Genomic DNA, 27,318 nt, shown 5'->3' on the forward strand with positions numbered 1-27,318 from the left:
ATAAGGTCTCAACTGGACCCAGAAGGCCAAGATTTATTTTTCATACTGATGATCATCCTGAAAATCCCAAGACAGGCTCCTCAGTGAGGTGTCCTGATCACAAGAGCAGAGTAAAGCAGAAAGTGGAATCCAGTGTCCATGAGTCCAGACTCTCTTCTCGGAGTCAGAGTTAGAGCTCAACATATGGTGTCTGAGTGTTCAGGAAAGTCTGGAGACCAGGGGGAGGGAGCACTTTCTTGTCTGTAGTAGCTCACAACAGGAAAATCAGCACTTCCTGCCCACCGGGCCCCCCAAGTCTGAATTTTAGAACAAGGCACTGCCAGGGGTTACCTGTGTCCTGACACAGCTACAAGGTCAATATGGAGGAGCGGTGTTGTGCCTCAAAAGGAGTCAACACCTCCCCTTCAGTTGAAAAGACAGGCATTCTGTGGCACTTACAGGTGGTTTCTAGTATTTTTTTTACTCATAATTGCAAATAAAGGGGTTTGGATTTAAATACATAATGGAACGTCTCCTGTCCTTTCAGACAGAAGGACAGGTGTTTGTGGCTTGAGGATTTTGGCCAGTGCTACATTACTCAATAGGAATTGTGTTGCCTGAGGGGGACACATTTTTTTAAAAAGAATTTGATAATTGCTTTTTAAAATGTATAAACCCATCCTAGAGTCTTACTCTACTTTCTTACGATTATTTTACTACATAGTAGTTCTTCTATTTTGGATTATATATGGAAGCACACTTTACATTTTTAAGGTTGAGTTCTCTAAAGAATGTATTTCCTGCCTGGCTAGAGCTGACTTGTATTTCTTTCTCAAGCTGTAAAGATTTTCTTTGTGGACAACCTGGTAATATTAATATGTTATGCTTAGCAACAAGATGTTTTGTGATCCTACTGATGAAAATGTGGGGTTATAGCAATTTGTGGAATAAGACCAAGCTAATGCAGCATGAAGGAAATAGTTAAACAGCTTCTCCTGAGAATACAAATGAGTCAGAAAGGATCTGGTCAACACTAGTTGATGGCTAATAATGAAGTCATTTGCACATCATTAGTACACTTATCATTTATTAAATGTCAAACACTGCATTGAGAAGATAATTTCAAACTCCCAAGAATTTTTGTCATTAAGTATCTTTTCGTGGAATCAAATACCTCCTCAACTGTAAGATTTTTTAGGTCAAATTAAAGCAAAACAAATCTTCCAGTTAATCTATAAACACACTGAATGCTAGCCAGCACTCTGACTTTAGACTTGTTAGAATATTAAAATATGTGTGCCTTAGAATCATCTAATTAAAATACTTAAATAACTCATCCAACCGAAGGTATCATAGACCTACTATGTGTTGGGTACTATGAGAGGCACCCTAGTCCTAACAGACCAGATACAATACAATCTCTGTCCCCAGGCTGTCAACAGTTTTGCAAAGTAGAGAGAAAATTAAGTAGGTGATAATAATAAAGTTTAAACAGTGCTTTGATATGGGAAATCTGAATTGATGTTTGAACTGGGACCCAAATGATCAGTAGACACTAGCCAGCTAGTATGTATCGGGTATCAGGAAAGGTGTTCTAGCTAAAAGGAGTAGGCCAGAAGAAAAGGATGAAAAAGGATGAAAAAGGATGGGGCTGAAAAAAATTGAGTATGACTGGAACATAAGGTTTGCTTCATAAAATTTAAGTGTCAAAAAATACGATTAAAGGAAGTAACAAGTTCCTGAAGGGTTGATAAGTCAAGAGTGATAGAAAACTGCCCTGAAATCTATAATAGCTATCATTCAGTACGGTCAGGGTCCTGGTCATGCTGAGTGCATCTTCTCCCTGTTTCCTTTGGAGTGAAGTGGAATTAAATGTTTATTGTAAAGAAAATGTTTACCTGGAGGATCAACCTGTAATTAACAGAACTTTTTGACTTGAGACATACAGGTGTGCACATAGAGTACATCTTGACACCTGTGGAGAAGCTTCCACTTTGCATCTAGAAAGCTGGAGGCAGGATGTTGTCTGAAAATTATTCTTTCAGAATATTCCAACAGACAGGATTTAAAAGTTTACAATCACACAGGAGAAAACAGAGTAGTCGTGAAAATGAATCAGAGTAGTATATGCGTCAACATCAGTACAGGCCATACATATACCAAGGGAAAACTCCAGTGATAAAATGATACATAAAGTATGATTTTACTTTTATTAAGTCTAAAACACACATAATATACTACATATGATTTAAACTTGTGGTAAAATTATCATGAAAAATCGAGGGTTCTGTATTCTACTTGGTTATGAATGTATGTTAAGGATTGTATAATTTATTTGTTTTAAGAAAATAGGTTTATTTTTACAATATTGTAATATTCTAATAGTACCATCAGTGTATAGTATATTACAAATCCTCACCATGTATTTCCTATCAATTATCAGATCTTAGAGTCAGACTCTGAGGGTATTTTTTCTCTCACCAGTTAACAGATCATTTGAAAATTAGAGACTTAAGAGCAAATAAATGAGAGAGTCAGGGCTAAACCAGGCCTTTTTGTAGCCCTGAGCTCCTTCTTCCATAGACACAACCTGATTATTGACTGTGGAAATTCCCCACAAACTATTAAAGACGGACGGTCTTGAACCACCTTGTCCGAGTCAATAGTCATTAGCCTTCTGTTACTATTGAACATTTTAAAAGCTACAAATTCAGTATTTAGGGAGGTGTCAATCTATGATACATCCAGGATTTTTTTCCCAAACATGGCCTGATTGTGATAAAACAAGCTTCCTGATTTTTTTTTTTCCTAAACATGGCCCCAATTATTTTGATAAAACAAGTTTCCTTGGATGAGGGTTTTACCTTCTTGGGAGCTGGGCTATTCAAATGATGAAGTTTTGGATCTGGTCCTCCGCTTTTTCTCTTTCCCTCCTCAGAGGAAGAATGTATCTGTGTGAACTCCCAGGGAGTCCCTTTCTCTATTTTTTTCAATTGCCTATTAATAAGCAGTAGCTATTTATTATATTTTTCCAGAGCATCAGTCATGGTGTTTAACAATAATCCTTCAGTTCTATTGTCCTTAACATTGCTATTTCCCCTCTACTGGTTATATGACACCAGTATACTATCTGAATGTTTTTAAAATTTGACTTATTATTAGCAGAGCCTTCAGAAAGATTTCTGCATATATGCACATGGTAAATACCAAACAGTTGAGGTTGCATCTCCCCTGTTATTGTTTGATATCTGAAAGACAAATGATCTATTTGAACACAATGACCTCCCGCCCAATCATGGAGATCAACTAACATAGATTCCGCAGCAGAACAACTCCAGTGTAGTGATCTTTCCTGGAAAACATCTGCTGCTAGCTGAGTGTGTTTACATTTTGGCAGCATTGGCAGATGTGCTCATAGACAGCCCATCTGTGAGGTGTTGGGAGGCTAGAGGTAAGGAAGCTGGTCTGGACAGACTGCCTGGAGAGAGCTATTAATGCCTGGAAGCTAATTTGTTTGCATTGCCCAGAATGAGCAATAAAGTTATGTTTGGGACTGGTCTTAAACATGCAGCCATGGTCTGATTAGTATTTTAGAAAAAGAAAGGATGATTGTTAATGTAAAAATTAATATAGGGTGTTTAGAGAAGAAATAAATATATCAGCTTAAAATTATTTTTTCATATTTGAAAGTATTACTAAGATAATATTTTAGTTTATGGGGAAAACAATCCACTGAATAAATTATCAGCCTTTCTACCTGAAGTCTTGCATGTTCTCTTCTCTGCATTGTTTGTTGTATTCTGAAGTATTATTCAAAGTATGTTGTGTAGAGCATAATTTCACATTTAACGGAAATTACATACAAAATTACCTATGTCTTCTTAAATAGAATTTTTTTCTTTATTGTATCTCAGATCTTTTAATATGTTGTGTATTTTCTGAATCTCCAAAGGAGAGATATATAGAATGCTTACTCAATGAGCATATTTTTTTGTGGAACATGTCCTGGATTAGTATTCTCTTGTGTTTATGTGAGAAATTCTACTTTGGTGATTGAGTCAGAAATCAGCAATCTGGAAAGAAAAAAAAATTAAAAAAGAGAGAGAGAGAGAGGGAGGTTTATATTGGCATTTAATTATTTCACATAATTTGTTTTTGAGATTCTGGAAATTAAGCAACTCAGTGACTGAGATATGTCTCTTAAGAATGTATCAAACATTAATTTTATTCTTATATCCAATATTTTTTTTTCTTTTGTGGGCTTGTGCATGATGAAAACTCATTTATAGGGAAAATCATTAAGCTGCCCCCATAATTTGGAGATTAGTTTATTACAACTCTCATAAAGAGAAGGAAATTAGTAAAAAATATTTTTAAAATACATAAAATGCATGAACTCTGTCATCTGCATACCTTCAACCTCAAGGCTAAATGAAACACCCAAATTCAATCAAATGGTTGTATAGGAATATTATAATTAGAGTTTTAATTTTCTTTTTTTAGATTGATTTTTAAGATAGATTAATTAATTAATTAATTTGACAGAGAAAGAGAGAGCACAAGCAGGGAGCAGCAGAGGGAGAAGGAGAGGGAGAAGCAGACCCTGATGAGCAGGGAGCCCAATGTGGAGCTCCATCCCAGGACCGCGGGATCATGGCCTGACCTGAAGGCAGATGGTTAACCAAGTGAGCCACCCAAGCACCTCTCAGAGTTTTAAAGAACTGTAATGTAATAGATTTTGTGATACATAAAGTTAGACTTTAATATAAGAGTCATAGAGTTTGCATTAAAAAATAATGTAGAAAGAGTTTGGAGCAAGAATTGGCAGCATTCATGCAGCACAACTAGGAAAGAGCCACTGACCTGGAGGGCACAGATCTTCTTGTCATTGGAGAAGATTGGTCTATTTGAAGACATGGATAGCTTATTGGACAGTCTCAATGTCTGAATTATATACCTCTCCTATATACTTACCTATATTTTTAATATGTGCGATTTTTTTTCAGTTTTTATTTAAATTATAGCGAGTTAAAATATAGTGTAATATTGGTTTCAGGAATAGATCTTAGTGATACATCACTTACATATACTCTCCAGTGCTCATGACAAGTGCCCTCCTTCATACCCATCACCTATGTAGCTCATCCCCCACCAACCTCCCTCCAGCAACCCTCAGTTTGCTCTCTATCGCTGAGTCTCTTATGGTTTGTTTCCCTCTCTCCTTTCCCCCCTTCCCATATGTTCATCTGTTTTGTTTCTTAAACTCCACATAGGAGTGAAATCATATGGTATTTGTTTTCCTCTGAATGACTTGTTTCACTTAGCATTGTGCTCATTAAATAATAATTTGTTTGCAAACTTAGTTTCCTGGAGAACTTCTTGCCATTTAAAAAGAGGCAGCATCAAAATGTGATGGGTGAGACGGTAGACGCTGAAGTCAGACCAGTTCGATTCAAATCCTGGTTCTTTCACTTCTGAGCTATGTGACTCTCAGCAAGTCACATAACCTCTCAAGTTCATCTGTAAAACTGAGATAGTACCATTTCCATTTCATAGGTTTATGCCGAGCTCTGGTTTTTTTCCAAGGATCAACAGGGATTACTCATTGTATATGGATCCTTGGAAATGAAAGTTAATTAGTAGGGATGCCTGGGTGGCTCAGCAGTTGAGCCTCTGCCTTTGGCTCAGATCGTGATCCTGCTGTCCTGGGATCGAGTCCCACATCAGGATCCCCTAGGGAGCCTGCTTCTCCCTCTGCCTGTGTCTCTGCCTCTCTCTCTTTCTCTCTCTCTGTGTGTGTCTCTCATGAATAAATAAATAAAATCTTTAAAAAAAAGGTAATTATGTAAATACAAATAAGATCTATATTCATTAAACATTATTAATGGTTCACTCTTGGGTCTCTAGCAAATACTTTAAAATTGCAGAATGCTAAAAGTGACCTCATGGAAACAGACTTACTAGTTTCTAGAGAAAATAGTGCAGAGTCTGAAAACGTAGATTTGGCAGAGAAAGCCATAGAAAAAGATTTAAATGTGCGGGTTTTCAGAATCATCTCCTGGAACGTGAACTGCCAACAGTAGTAAGGGCTATAACAGCAGTTGAAATCCTAAGTCAAGGGTGGCCACAAGAATGCACCACGTGTAAGGAGCCCTTGGCCTCTCCAGCTTCCACACTTGATTGACCCACTGACAGCTGAACGTGGGAATATAAATTGGATACAAATGTAAATGGTGTGGCACTCCACTCCCTCAACCACAAACAGAATGTACCACACCAAAAATTGCTAAGGATTTCCCGATGTTCATGACACTTTGGATATTATTCATGTTCCTGTACATATGTTTTGACAATAAGTGGTTTGTCAAATTGCCATTGACGGGGCTGAGGGGGCAGGGAAGACCAAAGCACTCACTAGAGCCTCTTAAAAACTGTCGTCTTGGGATCCCTGGGTGGCGCAGCAGTTTGGCGCCTGCCTTTGGCCCAGGGCGTGATCCTGGAGACCCAGGATCGAATCCCACATCGGGGTCCCGGTGCATGGAGCCTGCTTCTCCCTCTGCCTATGTCTCTGCCTCTCTCTCACTGTGTGACTATCATAAATAAATAAAAAATTTAAAAAAAATTTAATAAAGATTAAAAAAAAAAAAACTGTCGTCTTATAGTGATAGACAAAGTGGAACCGAGGGCTTGGATATAAGAGATCAGAGAAAACTTGGAAAAAAAAAGGGAGATTTAATTTATTTTACAATTTTACAAATGATAAAACAATAACACCCAGTTGCTGTACATAAACAATAGGAAACAGTGTTGAACAGAATGAACTTGACGGAATAAATCTTCTCTTTCAGTTCCACAAATGATATAAGAAATACTCAGTAGCAATTATCCTGTGCAGCAGTGCTATCTCTGTAAACTCTTTTTTTTCTTTTTCCTGCTATATACATTGGAAACACTTGTGCTTTTGCCTACACAAAGAAACAGTATTTATTAAAAGGTGCTACTTAAGTGGGAGACACAGGGCCTGGGAGCCACAATCTGAAAACTGTCATTCACATACATTTCCAGCTTGAAAACTTTTTTTAATTTTTAATTGTTAATTTTTCTTTCTTTTTTTTTTCTTTTTTTTTCTTCTTTTCTTTTTTTTCTTTTTTTTGCTTTTTTTAAAATTTTTTTTAAGATTTGGCCATACTAGACCCTTACTGAAACTCTTTTAGGTATGAACAATAGAATTCAGTTATAAAGTAGATCCCTCTTAAAGCAGGTTAGTAACTGAAGTCTCAAAAGAACTTCTTTATTCTAAAGTGTTCTTATCTCCAGAACGCTTAACAGTACAGCCTCTGAAGATGTTAGCATGACACAAATCTAGTGTGTGTATATTACAGACTCTGTGTGTGTAACACAGACACACATATATAACATCGTATATATGCATCACACGTGTCTATTTGTACTATATAGATATATCTATAGCACATATATAATAAAATGTCTATTTCTAGGTGGGCTTTATTTGGATTTTCTTTAATCAAATATGAACAATAATCCTCTCTCACTCAGTTTTTAAAACATTGGTATATTGATAAGGTCTAATGGGGAAACTTTCAGACTTGTAGAGGTAACAACTAACTATACATAACTCTCCCTATACTTCTTCCACAATTATAGATACTCCCAACAATAAGCACATGAAAACAACTCTTATGAACCAAAAACCACATCGTGAGCATTATGACTAACTGGCTCAATTAGAAATAAATTACTTTGTTCACCCTTGTCCTGCGTAGAAGCTTAATAACTAGTTGGTATGTACACTACCCATAGCATTATTTAAATAAATTGCTTATGTAAGCATATATGTAGAAATTCCCATTAGCAATTGATATACATTTCATATGATATACAATACATAAAGACATTTGAATGCCCAGCACCTTCTTTCAGACAGAAAAACTTCCACAGTAATTTCATCAGTCCTGTGGGCTGAATCACTTGATTTGCCCAGAAAATCTGTTACTGATTCATTTTTTTTAAATTCCAGCAACTTAATATTAAATATAGAACAGGCTGTGTAATAATGATGAAAATGTTTCCATGGCCTATTCATGTCAACAGCACAGTAACAACTATGTTCTCAAAAGGACAAGAATATTTCACAATCGGCTGCCTGAGCATTGCCAGGTACGGGGGTAAATCATGAAAAAGAAACAAAAAAAAATTAAAGCTGTGAACATATGGTAGTCTCAAAAGAAAAAAAAAGATGTTTCAAGTATGTATTTATAATTTGATTCTATCATGATCCCTCTTGGCCCCTTCTGGGTTAAATGGAATTATTCTTCTTATCCTTGCTATTTAGCCTTCAGGGATCTCCTTGCCTCATCCCTGTAAGAAGGCCACAGTAGCTTGTGAAGGTGGGGGGCGGGGTGTGGATGGAAAGGTATACAATAGGGAGTGAAATGGTCTTGTACAATTTGTTATCTTTGAATGCGAAATGCCTTTAATTGAATTCATTCTTGAGTATTGAAAGTTCCCTGAGATGAACAAAAGTAGTCTCAGTCGATACTGAAGCCCTTTTTATATGCTGAACATTTTCAGAACTGGGCAATTTATTTAGAGAACACAAAGTATAGGGTTAACAAAGCAATGCGAAGCTAAAAAGGCACTACTCAATGCATCTATGAGATAAACATTAATGCACAAAACAGTGAGTGGCTGGGATGCTTTTGCTGTGGCCTTGAAATTGTTTAAACACATTTGTTGATGATGCAGGAAAAATGGCAAGGTTCCTTGCTGCTGCTTTTAAAGACATACTTTGAATGAGTTCTGAGATGGATTTTACCTATCAGAATTTACATGTGACTTCAGATTTCTTATTGAATTCAGATTAAAGGCTGCTCAAACAACTTACCCACAAATAGTAAATATAGTAAAAATTAAGATTCTATAAATCACCTACTTTGGATTTGTTAAATAAATCAGACTTTTCAAATTTACATTCAGAATATGTGCCTAATTATTTTAAGATTTCCAATAGATCAGAGGTTAATGATAAAAGTGCATCATGTTCTGTCCATTTTTAGCTATGCATCTCCATTATGCATTCTTTTTGTTTTCTTAGAGACACATGAATTCTAAAAAATAGTATTCGGAAACCTAAGGTTCTCTTATATTTTAAAAAATAATACTACATATTATTAATATATTAAGAACTGTCCTACTGTGAACATCCTTTTCTATGTTAACATAGATATATATAATCTCCATGCTATTTATTATTTTTTTGACTGTCTTCCCTAAGAAACAAAACATACATATTCCCCACGCTATTTTTTTTCCTTTCCTCAGACTGCCTCCCCTAAGAAACAAGAAGTCATCTAAGTGTTTCAGACCAAGAATAGAAGTGGGAACACAGTACTTCTGCTTTCTAAACAATTTACCATTAGGACTATCTACCAGTGTAGCTTAAGTTAACAGAAAACTGGCCTATTGGTCAAGTCTATCACATGTTAAAACTTTTTGAATCATTTTCTTAATAATTTCATGTGCTTCTTTGAAAACACATTAATGTGATAATGTGAATAAATTTAACCACAGGAAAAAAATATTGGTTAATTTAATTCACTGGAAGTGCAAAATACTGACACACAGTTTCATTATTAAACCTCTTAAAATTAATCATCTATTATGGAAGCAACGTTCGATTGATCATGTTATTTCTGCACTAAGAAAATTTAACAATGACATAAAGAGAATGCCAATCTTTCCATTTGAATAATAGGGGGAGTATCAAAGAACTGGAAGTCTCATTTCAGCCCTATCAGTCTAACATTTATCTAAAGGGCAAAATGCTTCCACAAAATTATTATGAAATGTAAAAGCTATGGAAGTCTTCCTCCAAATAAAAATAAGGTTTGAGTTTGAAGAATTTAATATCTCTAAAGACAACTTCCATACTAGTAGCATAATATATTAATATATTATTTTCATGAAAGGAGAATGGTTTGTTGTGTAGAAACATCAGTACAATCTTTGGTACCAAAAGGACTTTCTTTTTTCCTGCTAATGTTACCATCTCAGATGACATAGAACTCTTTGCTTTAGAATGGCTCAAAATTACTGAGTGGTACAGTTTAGCTGGTACCTTCTACACCACTGGAAAAAAATCTGGAGGTTTGGAGTTGTGCAAAATAAAACTCTTTCACAAAGTCATCATGTGACTGCTTTTTAAAAATACAAGAACTTTAAAAAATGATTCCTTGAAGGTTATTTATCTCATTCATATTTATCTCAGAAAGGATTTCTAAGCACCCAATACCCAAACCGAAAGAGATTCCAGAAGACAAAAACAAAAACAAAAAACAAAACACAAAATTCATGATCAGACTCAGAGTCCTGACTGAAGGCATTTACTTGAGTTGTTTCATCTTATGGATTTCACTGCTCAAACTATTTCCATCTCGATTTCTGCTGACAAGGATGGTTTAATCCCCAGGGCTGAGTTGTGTTCCTGGGTTACTCTCCTAATGTGCTTGGTGTTGCCGTGGCAGCCCAACAGTGATGAACATATTTGCCTCATTAACTAATGACAAGTGCATGGTTGGATCTTGTAAACACTACTGATTATACATTCAAACTGTGTTCTTAGTGGAAGTGGCACTTACTAGGACCCTTGAAGTCAAAATATGTGTTTTTTAGAGCACTTTGCAGGTATTTCATCAGCTGGTAGCGGATTTCTCATAAATATCCTTTATCACCTTGCAGATACTTGGTGGATGCTGAAACTCTGTCTTGTTTTGGATCCTATTTTCAAATCTTAGGAAGCATCTTCAGAAAAGAAGTGCGTATTCAGTTTGTATGTTTTCAAATGTGCTTTATTGCTTTACACACTTTCCTGTTGTTAGTTTCAGAGCTCCTCTATTGTGTAGCACATTCAATGTTTTGAATTCTAATGGCATTCTGTGAGGACTGGCATTAGAAAAGTACCTATATTTTAAGTCATCGTAGTAATGATATTTGACAGCTTTTCCATTCAGATCCTTAGGGAATGGCCAGAATCCATACAGGTGAATTTCATCACAGAATCTTGTGGCAAGTGTATACATGAGGAGACCTGTGCTGGGTCTCTTAATGGGAACTTTGTTTGTCAGCCAGTAACTGGAAAAGAAAAAACATAGAGAAGAGAAGAATTTAGAGAAACATACAACACACCCTACTGAAAGGTATATACTAATGTGGAATCAAAGTAAATTAAATTTGAAATTTCTGTATACTTGATGTGGAATCAAAGTAAATTAAATTGGAAAAGTATCCTTATGAATAACATTCAGAAGATTGCTGAAGAAACTAATATATTTCTCAAGCACTTAGATAGTTTAACATATTTGTTTTATTTTTCCTTATCCTTTATTGTCTTCCTTATTTTTGAGGTCATATGTAAATAGTGAGGGGACCTAGAAAGTGTGCAGATATTACCATGGAATCTCATATTCAAAATGAATTAGCGAACATTTATAAGAATATACAGAATAGAATTTTCTCAGAAAGTGTTAAATATGACTGCAAAAGACACAGTAATGGGGCAGAGATTAAGTAATTCTCCTAGAAAGAGAGAATTTTAAACCTTGCCCGTAGGTTTTTCAAAATCTCTGGTATTTCAATTAAAAATCCAAATACCCTGCTTGCCTTATTCTGACTTATTTAATTTCAATTGTCCAAATCCCATTTTACAAAAGCTAATTAAAAATATTGCCTCAACCCACAGGAAAACAACATAAAACAACATATAAACATAAAAAATTCACTACTTATTCAGTTTAATATTTTGTTAAATAGGTAAAATAAATTCAATACTGGTAAGTATTTTATACTATTCATTTCAAAGTCAATAAAATACTCCAGAATATTCAGATCAAGCATTGTTGCCAAACTCTGTTCACCTGAAAAGCATGCAAACTCACAAGCTAATCATCACCCCTGGCAAGGAAGGGGGTTTCCAGTACTTCTTGGCATACTCATTATCTTATGTGGAAACTGCTAAAAGAGGAAGAGTGTAGAGTTTCTTTAATGTTCAAAGTTGTCCAATTACTAACAGAATAAAGTTAATATTTTTTTTTAATTTTTGTTTTTACTCTTGGTTTCATATTCGGGAAAATATTTACCCTGCCCACCATCTAAATATAAGGTACAAGATTCTATTAGATTCTGATCATTGCTGTATTTACATATTTGCCTGTGATTTTTACACAATATTCTTCCCTTTGTCTTTTTAAAAATAATTTATGAAGCTTTCCAGGGGTCATCAAATACACCTAAGCTACTATTGATCAAGAAATACTGGACTTTGAAGCCTTCCTACAAATATCCAAAACTTATCATTCCTCTTTTTTTTTCCTTCTTTTTTTTCCCTCCTTTGAACTGGGATTGATCTTTCATTTTTTTTTATTCTTCTAGTTGGATGAAAGCCACGAGCTGTTTTGAGCAATATGAAATGCACTATACATCTTTTGTCATCAAAAATGTTTTAAGAAAACCTATTTTCAGTAAAGAGGATTCTTAAGGAGTTTTCAGAAATTATTATTTAAGAATTTCTCACAACACAAAGGTAGCTAATGAACAAAACCCATAGGACATGCATTGTTAACATGAAGAAACCATAGATACTGATTCTGTGCAAGGAGTTTACACTACAATGTGAAGGGTTTGAAGAGACCATGATACAGCTGAAAGCTCTCTCTGCTTTGAGAAAGCAGATGTTCTAACACAAAATGATTATTATTGGAAAATTTTGTGAATGTGATCTGTGTGTGATTACAAATGTCAGTTGATGGATTTGGTTAGTTTTTAAAAATGCATATATTTATAAATTTTTAAAGTGGCCGAAGCAAGTTCAAACTCAGTCAAAAAAATAATTATTTCTATCGGGGAATGTCAATGACTGGGAATAGTCTGGCATACAAAGGTCTTAGTGAATTACTTTATCTCTAAAGTGAGAAAAAAATACCTATCAGGAAATAATATAGCACTTTATTTTTTGTAGGGGACTCCAAAGTCACATTATGTGTGAGTTCAAGAACACCTTATATAAATAAACACTTTCCATTTTCTGGAGAGATTTCCTGGGTAGCAATTCAACTGTGATCAATCACAGACAAAAATACCAAAGTAACTTTTATATGTAATACAAACAAGCAGTTATAATAGTAGAAAAATGCCAAGGGCAAAATTATTGACCTAAATGTCTTAAAATAGTGTCAGAGATATATAGTCACTCAACGTTTTTTGACCCAGGGCACCATATACGATGTCACATGCAGAAAATCAGCTAGGTTGTCTTCTTACCCTCAAGTACCTAACATCTAAAAAGCAGAACAGGCAAAGGAATGTAACTGGAGACATTAGCACATCCAGAAGAAAACAACAGAAAAATGTTAAGTCTTGGGACAGTGTTCAAGTATGTGATGTGACTTCAGTGAGGATTTTATGGAGGAAAGAAATTTGTGAATTTTGGAATAGGGAAGATATATCTAGGATGTAAATTAATCGATATTAATAAAAATCATGTTTTGAAAACTAAACTTAGATCACAGAGCATCCTATTTGAAAATAACGGATAGAGAGGCTTTAGAAACTTATTTTAATCTGTGCAGTTCAAACAGTGTTGTCAATAAACGTTGCTTTAAATCCTAAAGTGTTCCGATGTTTGGCTTGTAGCAATTTAAATAATTTCAAAGAAAAATTAGCTACCCATTTTTAGGAATTTTTGGAGAAAAGGCACAAAATAAATGCCATTTATCAAACAGATCTGAATGAATGGTATCAAGATGCAACAGATAAATTGAAACAGCACCTTAAGGCAGGTTGAGAACTAAGGCTACAGCTAACAATATTCCATGAAATTAAAAAGACACAGGAACTAACTAACTAAGTAAATAAATAAAAGAAATTTTAAAAAGACACAGGAACTGAAACAAATATAGTTAGTAAGAATTACCTATGTGCTTATTATAAATCTAATGTCCGGCTTGAAATTATATAGGTCAACATAAATTACTGAAATTCAGTATCTGCCCAGGAACATGTTCTATGTGATAAGGACAAAAATGGATATTCTTCTTAAATTCTATTAGCACAATCAGTTAGGTAATATCTGCCAACTTTACAAGCCAAAATCCAAGGAACGGTTTTAAAATCCATATCTGGAATGTACAATCTGACATTTAAAAACCACCAATTTCTTGTGAAGAGTTAATCAAAAACAGAATGTTAGCTTAAGTTTTTAATCCTAATTAGGAAAAAAAGTGAATTAAAAATAATACATATATGAAATAATGAACGAGTTATATTCTAGTTCAGTAGAAGCTGTTCTAATTTTTATCTCAAATTCATTTCTGGTGGTAGTTTAAAATTGGCAATGTTTTCAATTCAGCAAATAATCTAGTTTCCATGTATGTATTTCTTTTTATAGAAATTGATTTTTTTTAATCATAAAATCAATGCAGGCTCCCTGCAGAAAATTTGAAGAAAAAGAAATGAATGAGGAAGAAAACTATTACTTATAATCCAACTACATAGAGATAACCACTGTTACAATGTGCTGCATCCTCTTGTTTCCCTGGCCGTTTTGAATATTAATATATATTCTAATCATTCATACATAGAATGTTTTTCATCAGCTAGGCTAAGTTTTATTTCAGATGTCATTAATTCCCTCCCTCCCTTTCTTTCTGCTTCGGTGTTGTAATACTCTATTTTGTTGTATGAAACAAACTCACCCTGGATTTTATGTGTAAATCGAACTTTTTATAGATGCAATAGCCTCCATAGGTTTCACTACTTCCCAGCCTTGGAAACTCTGCTCTTACTAAGCAAGGTGTCTTACCTTCTCTTCCTCCAACATATGCCTCCCGTTTGTTATTTCAAACCAACTCAACACCTGCAATGTTTGCCCACCAAATCAGCATCACAAAAGGTGAGTTTGAATCTGTGATAGAATGCCCCAGTCCTTGGGAAAGCTACTTCACTTCCTTGGACCTCAGCCAATAAAATTTACTCTATAAGGTTGTTATGATCATGTAAAAGATATAGTAAGTGTGAAGGTCATAACATTAGCTTGGCACATAGTAACACTAATTGAATTTTAACACATCCCACAACAACCCATTCCTCAGGGCCACTCACGGATCCCACTTCTCTCTCGGTGCCTTGTATAAAGATACTGCCTGGAGAATTGTGGTCTTGGCATTTAACCTCAATGCCCAGGTTTCCTTGGTGGAGAAACAAAAACATCTGATTGTATGGCTTTGGGACTTCTTCTATCTATAAGATTCCTTGGGTGTTTCAAATCTTCTCTCTCCATGAAACTGCCCACTGCCTTCAACTGTATGAAAACACTCTCGGTCCTTCTCTGCTACCCTGCCTCCCATTCTGTTCTGTTTAACTCTTTTCAGGTTTTAATATACTGAAAAGCAAAGAAAGTACTCAGTAAAGTAGTTTTGATATGGAAGCCCATAATGGGTTAGATTTCATCTCATAATAAAATTAGGTAATGATCACCTTATGAGGCAAATATATATTATTTCAAACAACCAACATGTTCAAAATAAAAGAAAAAAGACTTATCTTCAACAACATTCAGCCTTTGATATACTTATGACAGTTCACACTCAACATTTTGGCAAACAAGGAGCATTAATTTGCGTTTATATTTAAATAAAGAAGCCTAAAAGTTTAGAAGTAATAAGTATTTTTTTTCCTTTTAAGATACTATTCTTCCAGAAATCAAACATGAAAAATTTTAGAAGAATATAAAATATTCTAGAACATAAAATATGGAATTCCACTGTGTCAGTTTTAGTATTTTATGCCACGTTTCCACTTATGAACCCAACAATTCTTTTATCTGGAGTGTGATATGAAGTACATAGCATAAGGTGCCTGCTTCTCTTCTCCTATTTATCTTCCCACAACCAAGCTTTGTGCTTGTTCTGCAGGAAAATCCTGTTAAGGTTAAGTAATACAGCTTCTGGCTCAGACATGTCTACAGACATTTGAGATATTATAAACGAATTAGTTTTCCATAATTCATCTTTGAAGAAGATGGGTTCATCTCCCCAATTCTACATCCCATGCCTCAAAAGTAATTTTTAATAATACCTGAATATTATACAGCAGTGTTCAGATATTCTGTTCTCCATATCTGTTAATACGTTGGTTCATTCTTAGAAAAAGTACATGTGCATAGGCTACATAATATAAAACATAAAGCAGCCATCCCTGGGCATATTGAAATGGAGTATCTCTGCTGTTTTGCTTTCAACTCTTCAAACCTTGCGCTTTATTCCCAGTCTGCAGTATGCTCCATCACATGAATTTGCTTTCTAAAGTGCGGAAAAATTTAATTTTGTTTTAAAACTGTTTTGGTAAAGTTTGTACTACCTCTTATTAAGATTATGAAATAGCTTGTCTTCCTATAAAAGTAGGGTTGGTGATAATTTCTTAAAACAAAACAAAACAAAAACAAGAACTTCCTGCCCTTTCCTCAGAATATTTCAATCCATTATGAATTAATCCTTATAGCATCCCATTAAAGCAAAAAGTGATGGGTCTTATATTTACCTCTCATATGAGGAAACGAAGGGATAGAGAGGCATACTTGATGGTCTTTGGCAAGTTAGGAGTAAACTCAGGAGTAAAAACATAGGCACTGTCATATAAGGTGGCAATGGTAATACTGATTTACTGTGTGTGTATCAAGGACCAGAGACTGTGCTAAGAGCTCTACTTATGTTGTTTTGCTAATTTAATCCTCATCACAAACCCATGAATGGATGCTATTCCATAGATGGGGACATCGAGGCTTGGGCAGGTTAAATAACCAGTTTAAGGTCCTGGAGATTGTAGGTGACAGCCAAGTTTTAAGCCCTGGCTATGATGATTTCAAATTTAACTGAAAAGGAATGGGCTTGTTTAGCTTCTCAAGAGAATTCAGCTTGAAATAGTAATTTCCTGGGGAAATTTTCGACATAGGGTTCATATAGGAAAAAACAACAACAACAACATAGTTCTATGTGGTGTTGTGGCAATTAACAGTCTGGTGTCATTTGTGGTGTGTCTTACACATGCAGCTTTTTTGGCTTTTTTTGTTTCTTTCAAGGGTAAATGAGAGATGACCAGTACATAGGACCCACTTTTCCCATGAACCCTCTCAAAAATATTCCAAGTCAGATGATTTTGTAGTTTCAATATATAACTTACTTAACCACATTGCAAATGTCAAAGGCAGTGACATTGTATCAAAGGGTAGGGATTTCCATGCAGATATGAATAAGCTTCTTAAAGTATTTGTAAGTGTTATTAAAATGAAAGCAGGAATTTATAACCACAAGGGGTCAATTTGCCAATATTTTTTCTAGGTGTCCTTTGCACGCAGAGCTCTATATGTTTCTATTGACCTTCAAAAGCCTGATTCATCAGAGGCATAGAGCTCTCGTGGCATGGGGAAGGGAGTAGGAATACTAATGTAGGCCCCAAAATCTCTATATTCTATTTGGTACTTATTTGTTAGGTCTACTACAGGAATCAGGCTCTGACTTTAACTCTGAATTTCAGCCTTCTTTTTATCTGGCCAGATACACAGCCTGGTTGGAAGTAGATAGTATTACAAAACTCAAGAACTATCTATGATATGTTGGTTTTTGCCGAGTGTCTCGTATTCTATTAGCGGACATCTAACTCTTGTTACCATGGTATTAGTAATTCTATTTCATACTCACAGTTTTAAAGTATTTTCACATGCTCCTCACAAAATCCCATTATATATATTGTAGTATATATTACCATTTCTACCTCCTAGAAGATCCAGTGAAAAGTTCAAGAAGTAAATAATTTGTCTGAATTTAATCAGCCAATGTACCTAGCAAATTGTGCTGTGCCACACTGGTGTGTTGGTAAATGTTTAACAGCAGACACTAACTGGGGGAGAAAGAATTGCTAATTTGCAGCCTTTGCAAATTTCTTTTTCTTTTTTTTTTTTTTAATTTTTTTATTTATTTATGATAGTCACAGAGAGAGAGAGAGGCAGAGACACAGGCAGAGGGAGAAGCAGGCTCCATGCACCGGGAGCCTGACGTGGGACTCGATCCCGGGTCTCCAGGATCGCGCCCTGGGCCAAAGGCAGGCGCTAAACCGCTGCGCCACCCAGGGATCCCCCTTTACAAATTTCTGTGATGTAAATGCTCCCATCAGGGCGGATTTCAAGCTATTGACCTGACATCAAGGAACACTGAGTGGGGAAGAGAGGTACAAACCACCCCTGTCAGCCAGTACCAGCTAGCTCCAGTACACCACCGGTTGTAATAGAAAATAATCTTCTGGGATGTGGCTCAGTGGTTGAGCACCTGCCTTTGGCCCAGGGCATGATCTTGGAGTCTCAGGATCCAGTCCCAGGTCAGGCTCCCTGCATGGAGCCTGCTTCTTCCTCTATGTCTCTGCCTCTCTCTCTCTCTCTCTCTCTCTCTGTGTCTCTCATGAATAAATAAATGAAATCTTTAAAAAAGAAAAAGAGAGAGAGAGAGAGAGAGAGAGAATATAATCTTCCTGACCTGGAGTCTCATAATGTTTGCACTGGAAAATTTAATATAAAGAAACTTGCCAGAGAAGAATTTCCAGGTAATTGTTTATACCTTATTTGTAAGAAGAGAAGATGGGGGCATAATTTGCTTCTTCTAAGATAAAAGAGAGATTTAACATTATTATAAAATGAAAACAGAAAGAGATGAATGAGTCTTCTATTTTTCTCCCTCAAATGTGATAGTCAAGCACAGTGTTGGAAACACAGCAGATACTTAATGAATGCATATTTAACTTCTTCTTGCCAGAGTTTTAATAAAAAGGAACATACTCATGGTTTGGAAATTTCTGAGTGACAGTACTTAAAAGGATACACAGCAGAAAAGCTGGAGTTTGGGCTTTACTTTAAGCTAAATATATGATCTTGGGCAAACCACTGAAACTTACTCAGCTTTAGTTTGCTCAACAATAAATAAGATTTTTAATACGGTTCCTACTACATCTAAAATTCTTGTTTTTAAAAGATCACAGGTAATCTGAATCCAGATTGAAGAACCTGAGAGTTCCTCCATTTGCAGCTGGAATCTATGTTTTGCTTGTAGTGGTTAACTACTCCTACTTCAATAATGTGCGATTTGACATCAGATGCAGCATATCCAACAATTACTCTTGGATAAAATCACCCCTGCTAAAAAATTTAATGTCATATCCAGTTTCCTATAATTCTCGTATCCAGAGGTCAGAAAATTTTCTCTACTTACAAATTCATAATAAATGAATTTTTTGATTATTTAAAAATTATAAAATTATCCATCATAATTTCAAAGATACAACCAAAGGAAGAGAATAATGTCAAAGAAAGTGGAAACTTGCTGAGATGTGAGAGAAATTAAAAACAGAGGGGATCCTTTAGGCTTTACTTATCATGAAAGAAATCCAAATGGAATTTAAAAGGATCATTCCCAAAGTATATTACATGTTGGTTAGATTTAGGTGAAAGAGAATTAAAAAAAAAATTATAGATGGATTCTATATTATGCTATTAAAAATGGAGGTGCCTGGCCAGTTCAGTTGGTGGAGCATGCAACTCTTGATCTTGGGGTTTTGAGTTTGAGCCCCACATTGGGTGTAGAGATTACTTAAAAATAAAATCTTAAAAAATGATATTAAAGATAATACTCTTTGGGGAATTCTCAAAGATTATTCTTAAAAACGTAAACTGGTACATGGGGCTATGGCAAAAAAAAAAAAAAATGAAGTAGATGTAAAGCCACAGGTTTGTTTGTTTTTTTTTTTAAAGCCACAGGTTTTAATGACCTTTTTTTTGTTGTTGTTGTTGTAACCCAATTGAACTCTGAAAGACAACTGAAATTTATGACCTGAATTGCCAGAATGAGGAAGTAGTGACATCCAAAAGGTGAAATACTAGAAACAGAATGGGGATGATCTTTAGACACATGATAAAGGAGTTAATGAGGTCAATGCTAATGGACCTTGTGTATGATCCCCCTTATGAGATCAGATTGCTTTTTGAAAGTCAAAAATTATGGAAACCTTGCATTTTTCCTATTAAGATGAAAAGGAAACAATGAAATAAATGGTTTCATAAGATATGGAATCCTACAAGAAAAGAAAAAATAATTAAAAGCAAGTGGGAGTAGGTAATCCTAAAGCTTAGCAAAACTGGGTTAGATATTGAAAGATGAAAATGATAGTGGTATTTTATCCATGAAATTTTTTTTTCTTTACATAAACATTATTCCAAGAAGGCAGTTAAATATTGTATTTCCACATTCCCAGAGAACATAAAGACAACTGCCCAATAAAAGTCCCTTTTACTATAATAAAATGTAAACAACTCTTCTAATGATCTGATGACCTTATTTTAGCTTGATTTGAACAACTTACAAATGGGTATGCCCAGTTTCCATCAATAAGTCAGGTAACATGAACCTTCCAAATAGGAATTGTGCTAAAATCTATTTCAAAAGGAGTAAAGACCAACAAATGTGATCTATAATCCATTCAATAATGTAAAATGCTTGCTAGCAAAGTATATAAACTACCCATCAGCCAAAGCTCAGACTTCTTCTCAAAGCCCAGTGAGAAAGCTATAAGCAAGTTCAGAGGAGTTCTTTAAAGCCTTCCCAGCAAGTATCAAAATAATAGCATTTGGGGAGGTTAATCAGATTTAGGTCATTAGTCTCTATATTTATTCCTGCCATACAGTGTGCAGTATTGAAGGGACTGTCCACTTAGACAACTGCCTTGTCCTTGCCATAAATTTATCACTCAATAAGCAGCTTTCCAGGAGCATATAGTTGATAAAGGGGCATCCAGCTGAAGGCAATGCCACTGATGCTGGCTTTGGGATTTGAATTATATCCCAAAGCTACATGTCACTAGAAATATTACTGCTGTAATACTACCCCTAAGACCCTAATTTACCCTAATTATAGGGTAAATTTTATATTTTTATCCCTGAAACTTTGAAGGGCTATTAGGTGGTACATAATATTTTCATTAAGTCAAATATTAATAAATACTTGGGTATTTTTCCCCTCCAGATGTCAGTCTATATTTGATGAAACTCCAATCTGATGCAATCAATGGCAATTTTCTTCCTTTTCCTCTCTTTCAGCCTCACATAATGCCAATTCCTTCAATGTATTTTTAGGTAGGAGCATTTAATTTATAAATCACATTTATAAAATAGTTGCTAAATTTAAGCTCATTAGTGGAATTCTTTTTTTTTTAAGTTCTTATTCTTCTGAGGAAATAAAATAATGGAATACAGCCGTAAAGACAACTTACAAGTAATATGCTATTCTTTGCAATAGTAAAGTATTAAAGTGAAAATGGTATTTAAAATCAGGCTGTTGTATAACAAACTGTACCTTGACTGAGATGTGCCCCTATTATGATGTTTGTCATGATATTCAGTTAAAATACAATGTTGAAAGAATGAAGTTGCACCCATTCATCATACCATATGAGAAAAAGAACTCAAAATGGATCTTAGACCTCAACTTAAGAGTCAAAACTCTAAATCTCTTAGAAGGAAATACAGGAAAAAAGTATTGTGACCTTAGGCAAAGCTTTTACTAGATAGCAACAAAACAAAAATTAAATTGGACTTAATCAAAATTAAAAATTTTTGCACTCCAAAAGATGCCAGCAAAGAGTGACAAAACTCACAGAATGGAAAAGATATCTGCATCAAAATACCTGATGAGGAACCTGCATCAAAACACATAAAATACTCCTACAACTCAATAATAAAAATATTTTTAAAAGAACCTCTTGATTTTAAAACCGAGCAAAGGCATAGATATTTTCCAAAGAAGATACACACACAACAATATGCACATGAAAAGATGGTCAACATATTTGGCTATCAGGGAAATGTGAGTCAAATCCAAAATGAGATACTCTTTCATACCAATTCGAATGGTTATAATAAAAAAGACAAATAATACGTGGTGTTGAGGATATTATGGAATTGCACACTCATCCATTGCTGGTAGCTGTGCATGAGAGTAAAGTGGTGTAGACCCTTTGGAAAACAGTCTGCAAGTTCCTCAAAAGATTAAACATGAAGTTACTATCGATGTAGCGATCACTCTCCTAGGTAGAAGATTCTCTCCTCCTCCAAATTTAGTTGGGCTCCTGTGGGCTCTCTTTTCAACTAGGCATCTACTTGGGCCTTCTGTGTCCCTCCTTGTTGAGTCTAGTTTTTAGGAAGAATCCTGACAAGTTTAAGTTTAGTGAGACTTCACGCCCACCCCCTCCACACACACACTTGATACCTGCTTATCTGTGTCTGTTTCCTGCTCCGTAAATTTAAAGTAAACCATCTTACCTTCTGGAACGTCGGAGAAATTGAATGCTCTGATACAAATAACAGCTCATTATAAATTATGAATTTTATATACAAATTCAATTTAATATATCATGCTGATGGAATCATATTAGGAAGGTCAGCCATATTACCTGTGTACATGCCTACAGAACATTAACTCAACTAATGAATTGAGTTTAGTTTAGTTCTTGTTTTTGTTTAAAGAACTTGGATTATTGCCTGCATTATACAACTAGGGCCAATCATCTAGTAAAACAAAACAAAGCAAACGAACAAACAAAAAACCCAATAGTTAATTCTTTTGAACTTGATAAATCTTAAAAAGCAGGGAGAAATGATCATAAGGTTTCCATTTAGAATGTGAACTATGCAATTCGACTGAATACAGCAATCATGAAAATCACGTAAGCTTAGAGACACTGCCTAAGACAACCATTTATTTTACATGATTTGTTTTCTTTTAGTTATACTGATATAATAGAAATTCAGGAATGAGAGTCACAAAACTTTTTTCCTTACTCTTTGAATGAGAATATAAGTTGATAAAGATAATTAGCTTAGACTTCATAACAATAAACTTATCAGGAGGGTGAAACATAACTTTCTTTAAAATGGAAATGTAATTGAAATGGCTTTTTGTTTTTGTTATTGTTCAAGAGGAACATTTCCATAATAAAGAATCCAAAATCACTTATCTGATGATTGATTCTACTTGGGGAAAAAAAAAATTGAAGACAGGCAATCTGTGGGAGTTGTTTTACAAAGCATGTGTACAGTATTCTTGACCATCTGTTTCTCTTTGTGTTAGTACTTCGTGTAATATTGTTTTGAATGCTGACTCAAATTTCATTTATAAACTTCCTCGATACACAAAACATGATAGAATACAGAAAGCAAGAGTTGAAATTGGGGGGATATACAGGTTCAGAAAAGGAGTATACGCTACTGGAGAGCAAATTACATTTAAATTTTGGAATAAAAGTGATTAAGTTTAAAATATTACGGAAGTTCACACTGAATGTCTAATGGTCTTGCTTAACTAATAAAACACCTCTCAAATGTCCCAGCTGCTATCTTAATATTCATACTTTCAAATAAAAGAGGATAAATGAAATGCAACACCAAAAAGCTGCAAATTTCATTAAAATTCGCGGGCACTCTGTAAGAGCTGTCTGGAGGGTCCTTCATTTTGTACTGGAATGAAAATAAGCCTTTTAGTCTTTGGCTTATCAATTGTGTATAAAAAGAAAACTCAGGAACTCAGGGACTAAGCTATAAATCTGAAAAACATTAAATTATAGAATCTAAGAGGAAAAAAGGAGACAACGTAGGCTATCCTGTAGAGTTCCTTAATTAAATATGAAAATATATCTAATGAGTTCCTTGAAATGGCGGCCTACATGAGAAACCAGATAAGATCCTTAACTAGCTTATTAAAGCCAGAGATTATTCGCTGAAGAAGGGGAAACAGGTGGATTTCTGGAGTGGTGTGAAAGTAGAAGCATAATAAATATTCTAATTGTTTTGATTGCATTTAAGTCACACTATTTATTTTGAAATAACAACTATACTTAAAGAAGGGCATAAGATTTCTGATTTTCAAAATGGTGCAAGGTTTAAAAAGGCTTTGAGAATGGTCTACGAATTCTACCTAAAAATATTTTGTAATATTAACATTAAACTTTCCATGTCAGTAATGGTGAAATGTAGTAATAAGCACAGAAATACGAAGTGTACTGATGGCTGTCTTCAATAGTTCACATTTTGGGTATCACATTCTGTGTGAAGCATATGGAATTTCCAAAATTTTGTTTTGTTTCCAAATTCTCACATGTTTAAGAATTCAGAGTTATCTAATCCAGACCAGTGGCAATTAGTTTGGTCTCATAGACTTTAATTTAAAGAAAGCCAAAAATACCAATGACTGTTTTTCCCACAGCAAGAATTATCAGGTCAGATAGGCTGTGAATGTATAGGACGGTGACTGAACTCTAGACATTAAGTGGTCTTTATGTCTGGCAACCGGTTTTAGGGTAAGGAAAATAATTCATATTGTTACAAATGGAATATCAGTACATAACTATAAATGTGCATCCTATAGCTATAGAGTAAAGATGTACTTGTCTTAGGTAGATTTTTTATCATCTTTTTTTTTAAACAAAGGAGTAATGTAACTAATTTATATCTCGCAGAGTGTTTTCCCTAAAAGTGAATTGCCAGTAAGGTTCAGTTTCAGTTGATTATATTAAGGCAAAAAATATCATTGTAATCTGTGTGATTTATGTAAAAATATAGTTTGGCAGAGTAAACAAACCCTTACCAGAAGAATAGTTGATTTCCTTCTCTCTTAACATTTAATCAGCGCTTCTACATTTCCCAAACTAGCTCTCTGAAGTTTTCCGAACAGAGAGAAACACAGGCAACCTGATACATATACTCCCTTTTCAAAAGTTGGTGGAAATTGGGTTGGTTTGGAATGACCTAAAACTATTTTTTATATGTGGTCCTGTGAACTAAAGAAATGGGAACTGCACTGCAATGCTACGTGACAATCTTCCAGTTTTCCCTGTCATACATTTTGGCCAGTTTCCCTGTTGCCTGTCTCTCGTCCATACTTAAGAGCTGACTACATACTCCACTGTGGGAAAACATTGCTCCTTTTCAAACAGGAGTTTTACATAAGTTTCAATTTCCAGTTGATTCATCAAAACAAAGCTGGTTCAGAAAGGGGAAAAATTACAAATTGCTTACATCTGTTCAACCTAAAACATTATTCATAATCTGCCAGGGATGATGTCTAAGCCATCTGGGGAATATGATAGGTGTTTGGGGAAAAAAAAATATCTGTCACAGCGCAATGGAGAAATGACATGTGAGAAAGTCTCAAGGTTACTTCATGGTTCAGTGATGACTTTCCGGTACTTTGCAGTAGACAAGTTTTGAATTTCTATATATGCCGACTAGAAACATTAATCTACTCAACAAATTTACATAGTAAGCATGAACATACTGGTTTGGTAAATTGATAAATTATTGGAATAAAGAGTTCCTAAGATAAACAAGTGAAACAAATTATTACAGGTTATGATTAGGAAATAGGATATTTCATTCCAATTTAAAAAGTGAATCTAGGGATACCTGGCTGGCTCAGTTGGAAGAACATGTGACTCTTCATTTCAGGATCATGAGTTTGAGCCCCATGTTGGAGGTAGAGATTACTTAAATAAGTTTTTAAAAAGTGAATATGTATTGTCTACTGAGTATGTCAATATAATACATATAGTTGTATGTTGAATATTCTATTTACATGTATAATTATATTTAATACACTAATATGTAGAAATGCACATGTAAATAAACATATACATATGTAAATACATTGCTATGCAAATGTATATATACCTAAACATTCCATAGGTAGGTTCCAATTATCTATCAGAATACGTAGGTGACAATATTGCCTTAGAATAAAAAATAGTTTGAGATAGCATGACTTTTATGACTGTAGCATTAGTTGAATCAAATATTTTTCAGATTTCCTTTTGCTTTTAGAAATCTGTTGGTTCGCAATGCAGATCTGTACAATCCCTAATAAAACTCTGCCTAAGATGAGGCAATTTTGTAATGAGACTCATTTCAGCTAGTTTTATCAAGAATGTACCAAACTCAATCAATCATGAATTTGCTTATTTGAACATACCTGAGGGACCATGTATATTAATTCTTTATTAGGAAAATGCTTATATCATCACTAATCTTACTGAATTTCTCTCGACATTAATGGAACAAGTTCAAAGTTTTCAAGTTTTATTATAAATGTTGGTATTAATGCTGTAAATTTATAAAAATGTTGAATAGGGTAAGTTCAGTATCAAGGAATAAATATGAAATCTTTTATATCTGGGTTCTAGAACTTTCTTTCAGACATTTCATTGTAATATCTTGGGGGATCTATAGAAATATTTATGTTTCTTGAGGAAAGAGAAGGACAACAATGCATAATTTAAATGTGTATTCCCTGCCTCTCTCAAATAGAGACCAAGAGAAATATTGAGCCGCTTTGCTTCCAGAGGATGTTTAGCAATCAAAGAGGAGAGAAGAGATCCTAGGGTCATTCCCACTCATCTGCTTATTAAGCGTAGATGATCCTGTTGAAAAAGTCACATTCAGTGTGACTGGAGCTGTGCATTTGTATTCATCCCACCTTGGAAACAGTGTGAATGTTTTTCTCTGGAGACTTATGTATTTCAGTGACAGCTGCATTGCCACAATATGCTGAAGTGGCTCATCTTGACAGGTCATATCCTGGCTTTCACATTCTGAATGGCAGCTGGGATGCCAGAGAGTTTTCCCACAGTGGGTGGGCCCTGTACTTAATCAGGCCATCCTGGCTTCAGACACAAGCTGCACGTGTGGCTACAGGCCACTCTAGGAAGTCCAGGATGTACCTTTGTTACTCTGCTTGCTCCCAAAATAGTAGTGGCATTCACGGTGGAGATCTCTGTGACTCTATGAGAACAGTGCAAAGTGCCTTTTAGGATCACAGATTTCCTGTGTTCCATTGTAGCGCTTTTCCCTGATGCCATGTGCTTCATCAGCCCCATGCACACTGTTCTAAATGCCAGTTAAGTGGTTCAAGGCTCAAACTGAACCTCTATCCACATCCATTTTCCCGTGTATCTGCAGATACGTAAACTGAAGTGAAAAATCAAATGCCTTAACTTACAGTTCTGGGACAGCTCACCAATCAGAGCGAAGCTGTGATTGTAAAAAGGAAGCATAAGTCCACTCCCATTCACTGAAAAGCAAATCACCTGGTCCTGCAGGAGCCCTTGCTTCCTTCCGGAGGTCAGTTTTCACTTCGTGACTTCGTTACCAAGTGGGGCCGGCATAACCCTACCACTGTGCAAAAC

The 27,318-nt window shown here is 35.0% G+C and overlaps 1 protein-coding gene across 1 annotated transcript in view; it reads right to left on the reverse strand.

Moving 5' to 3' along the window:
• Positions 1-6,691: 6,691 nt before the first annotated feature.
• ST8SIA4 (ST8 alpha-N-acetyl-neuraminide alpha-2,8-sialyltransferase 4) overlaps positions 6,692-27,318 on the reverse strand; it is a 94,619-nt gene continuing 73,992 nt past the window's right edge. Inside the window, 1 exon segment of the mRNA XM_055312905.1 lies at positions 6,692-11,130. Coding sequence (XP_055168880.1) covers positions 10,848-11,130 — 283 coding nt within the window. The 3' untranslated portion in view covers positions 6,692-10,847.

Source organism: Nyctereutes procyonoides, unplaced genomic scaffold (genome assembly GCF_905146905.1).
Source record: "Nyctereutes procyonoides isolate TBG_1078 unplaced genomic scaffold, NYPRO_anot_genome, whole genome shotgun sequence".
Lineage (NCBI taxonomy): Eukaryota > Metazoa > Chordata > Mammalia > Carnivora > Canidae > Nyctereutes > Nyctereutes procyonoides.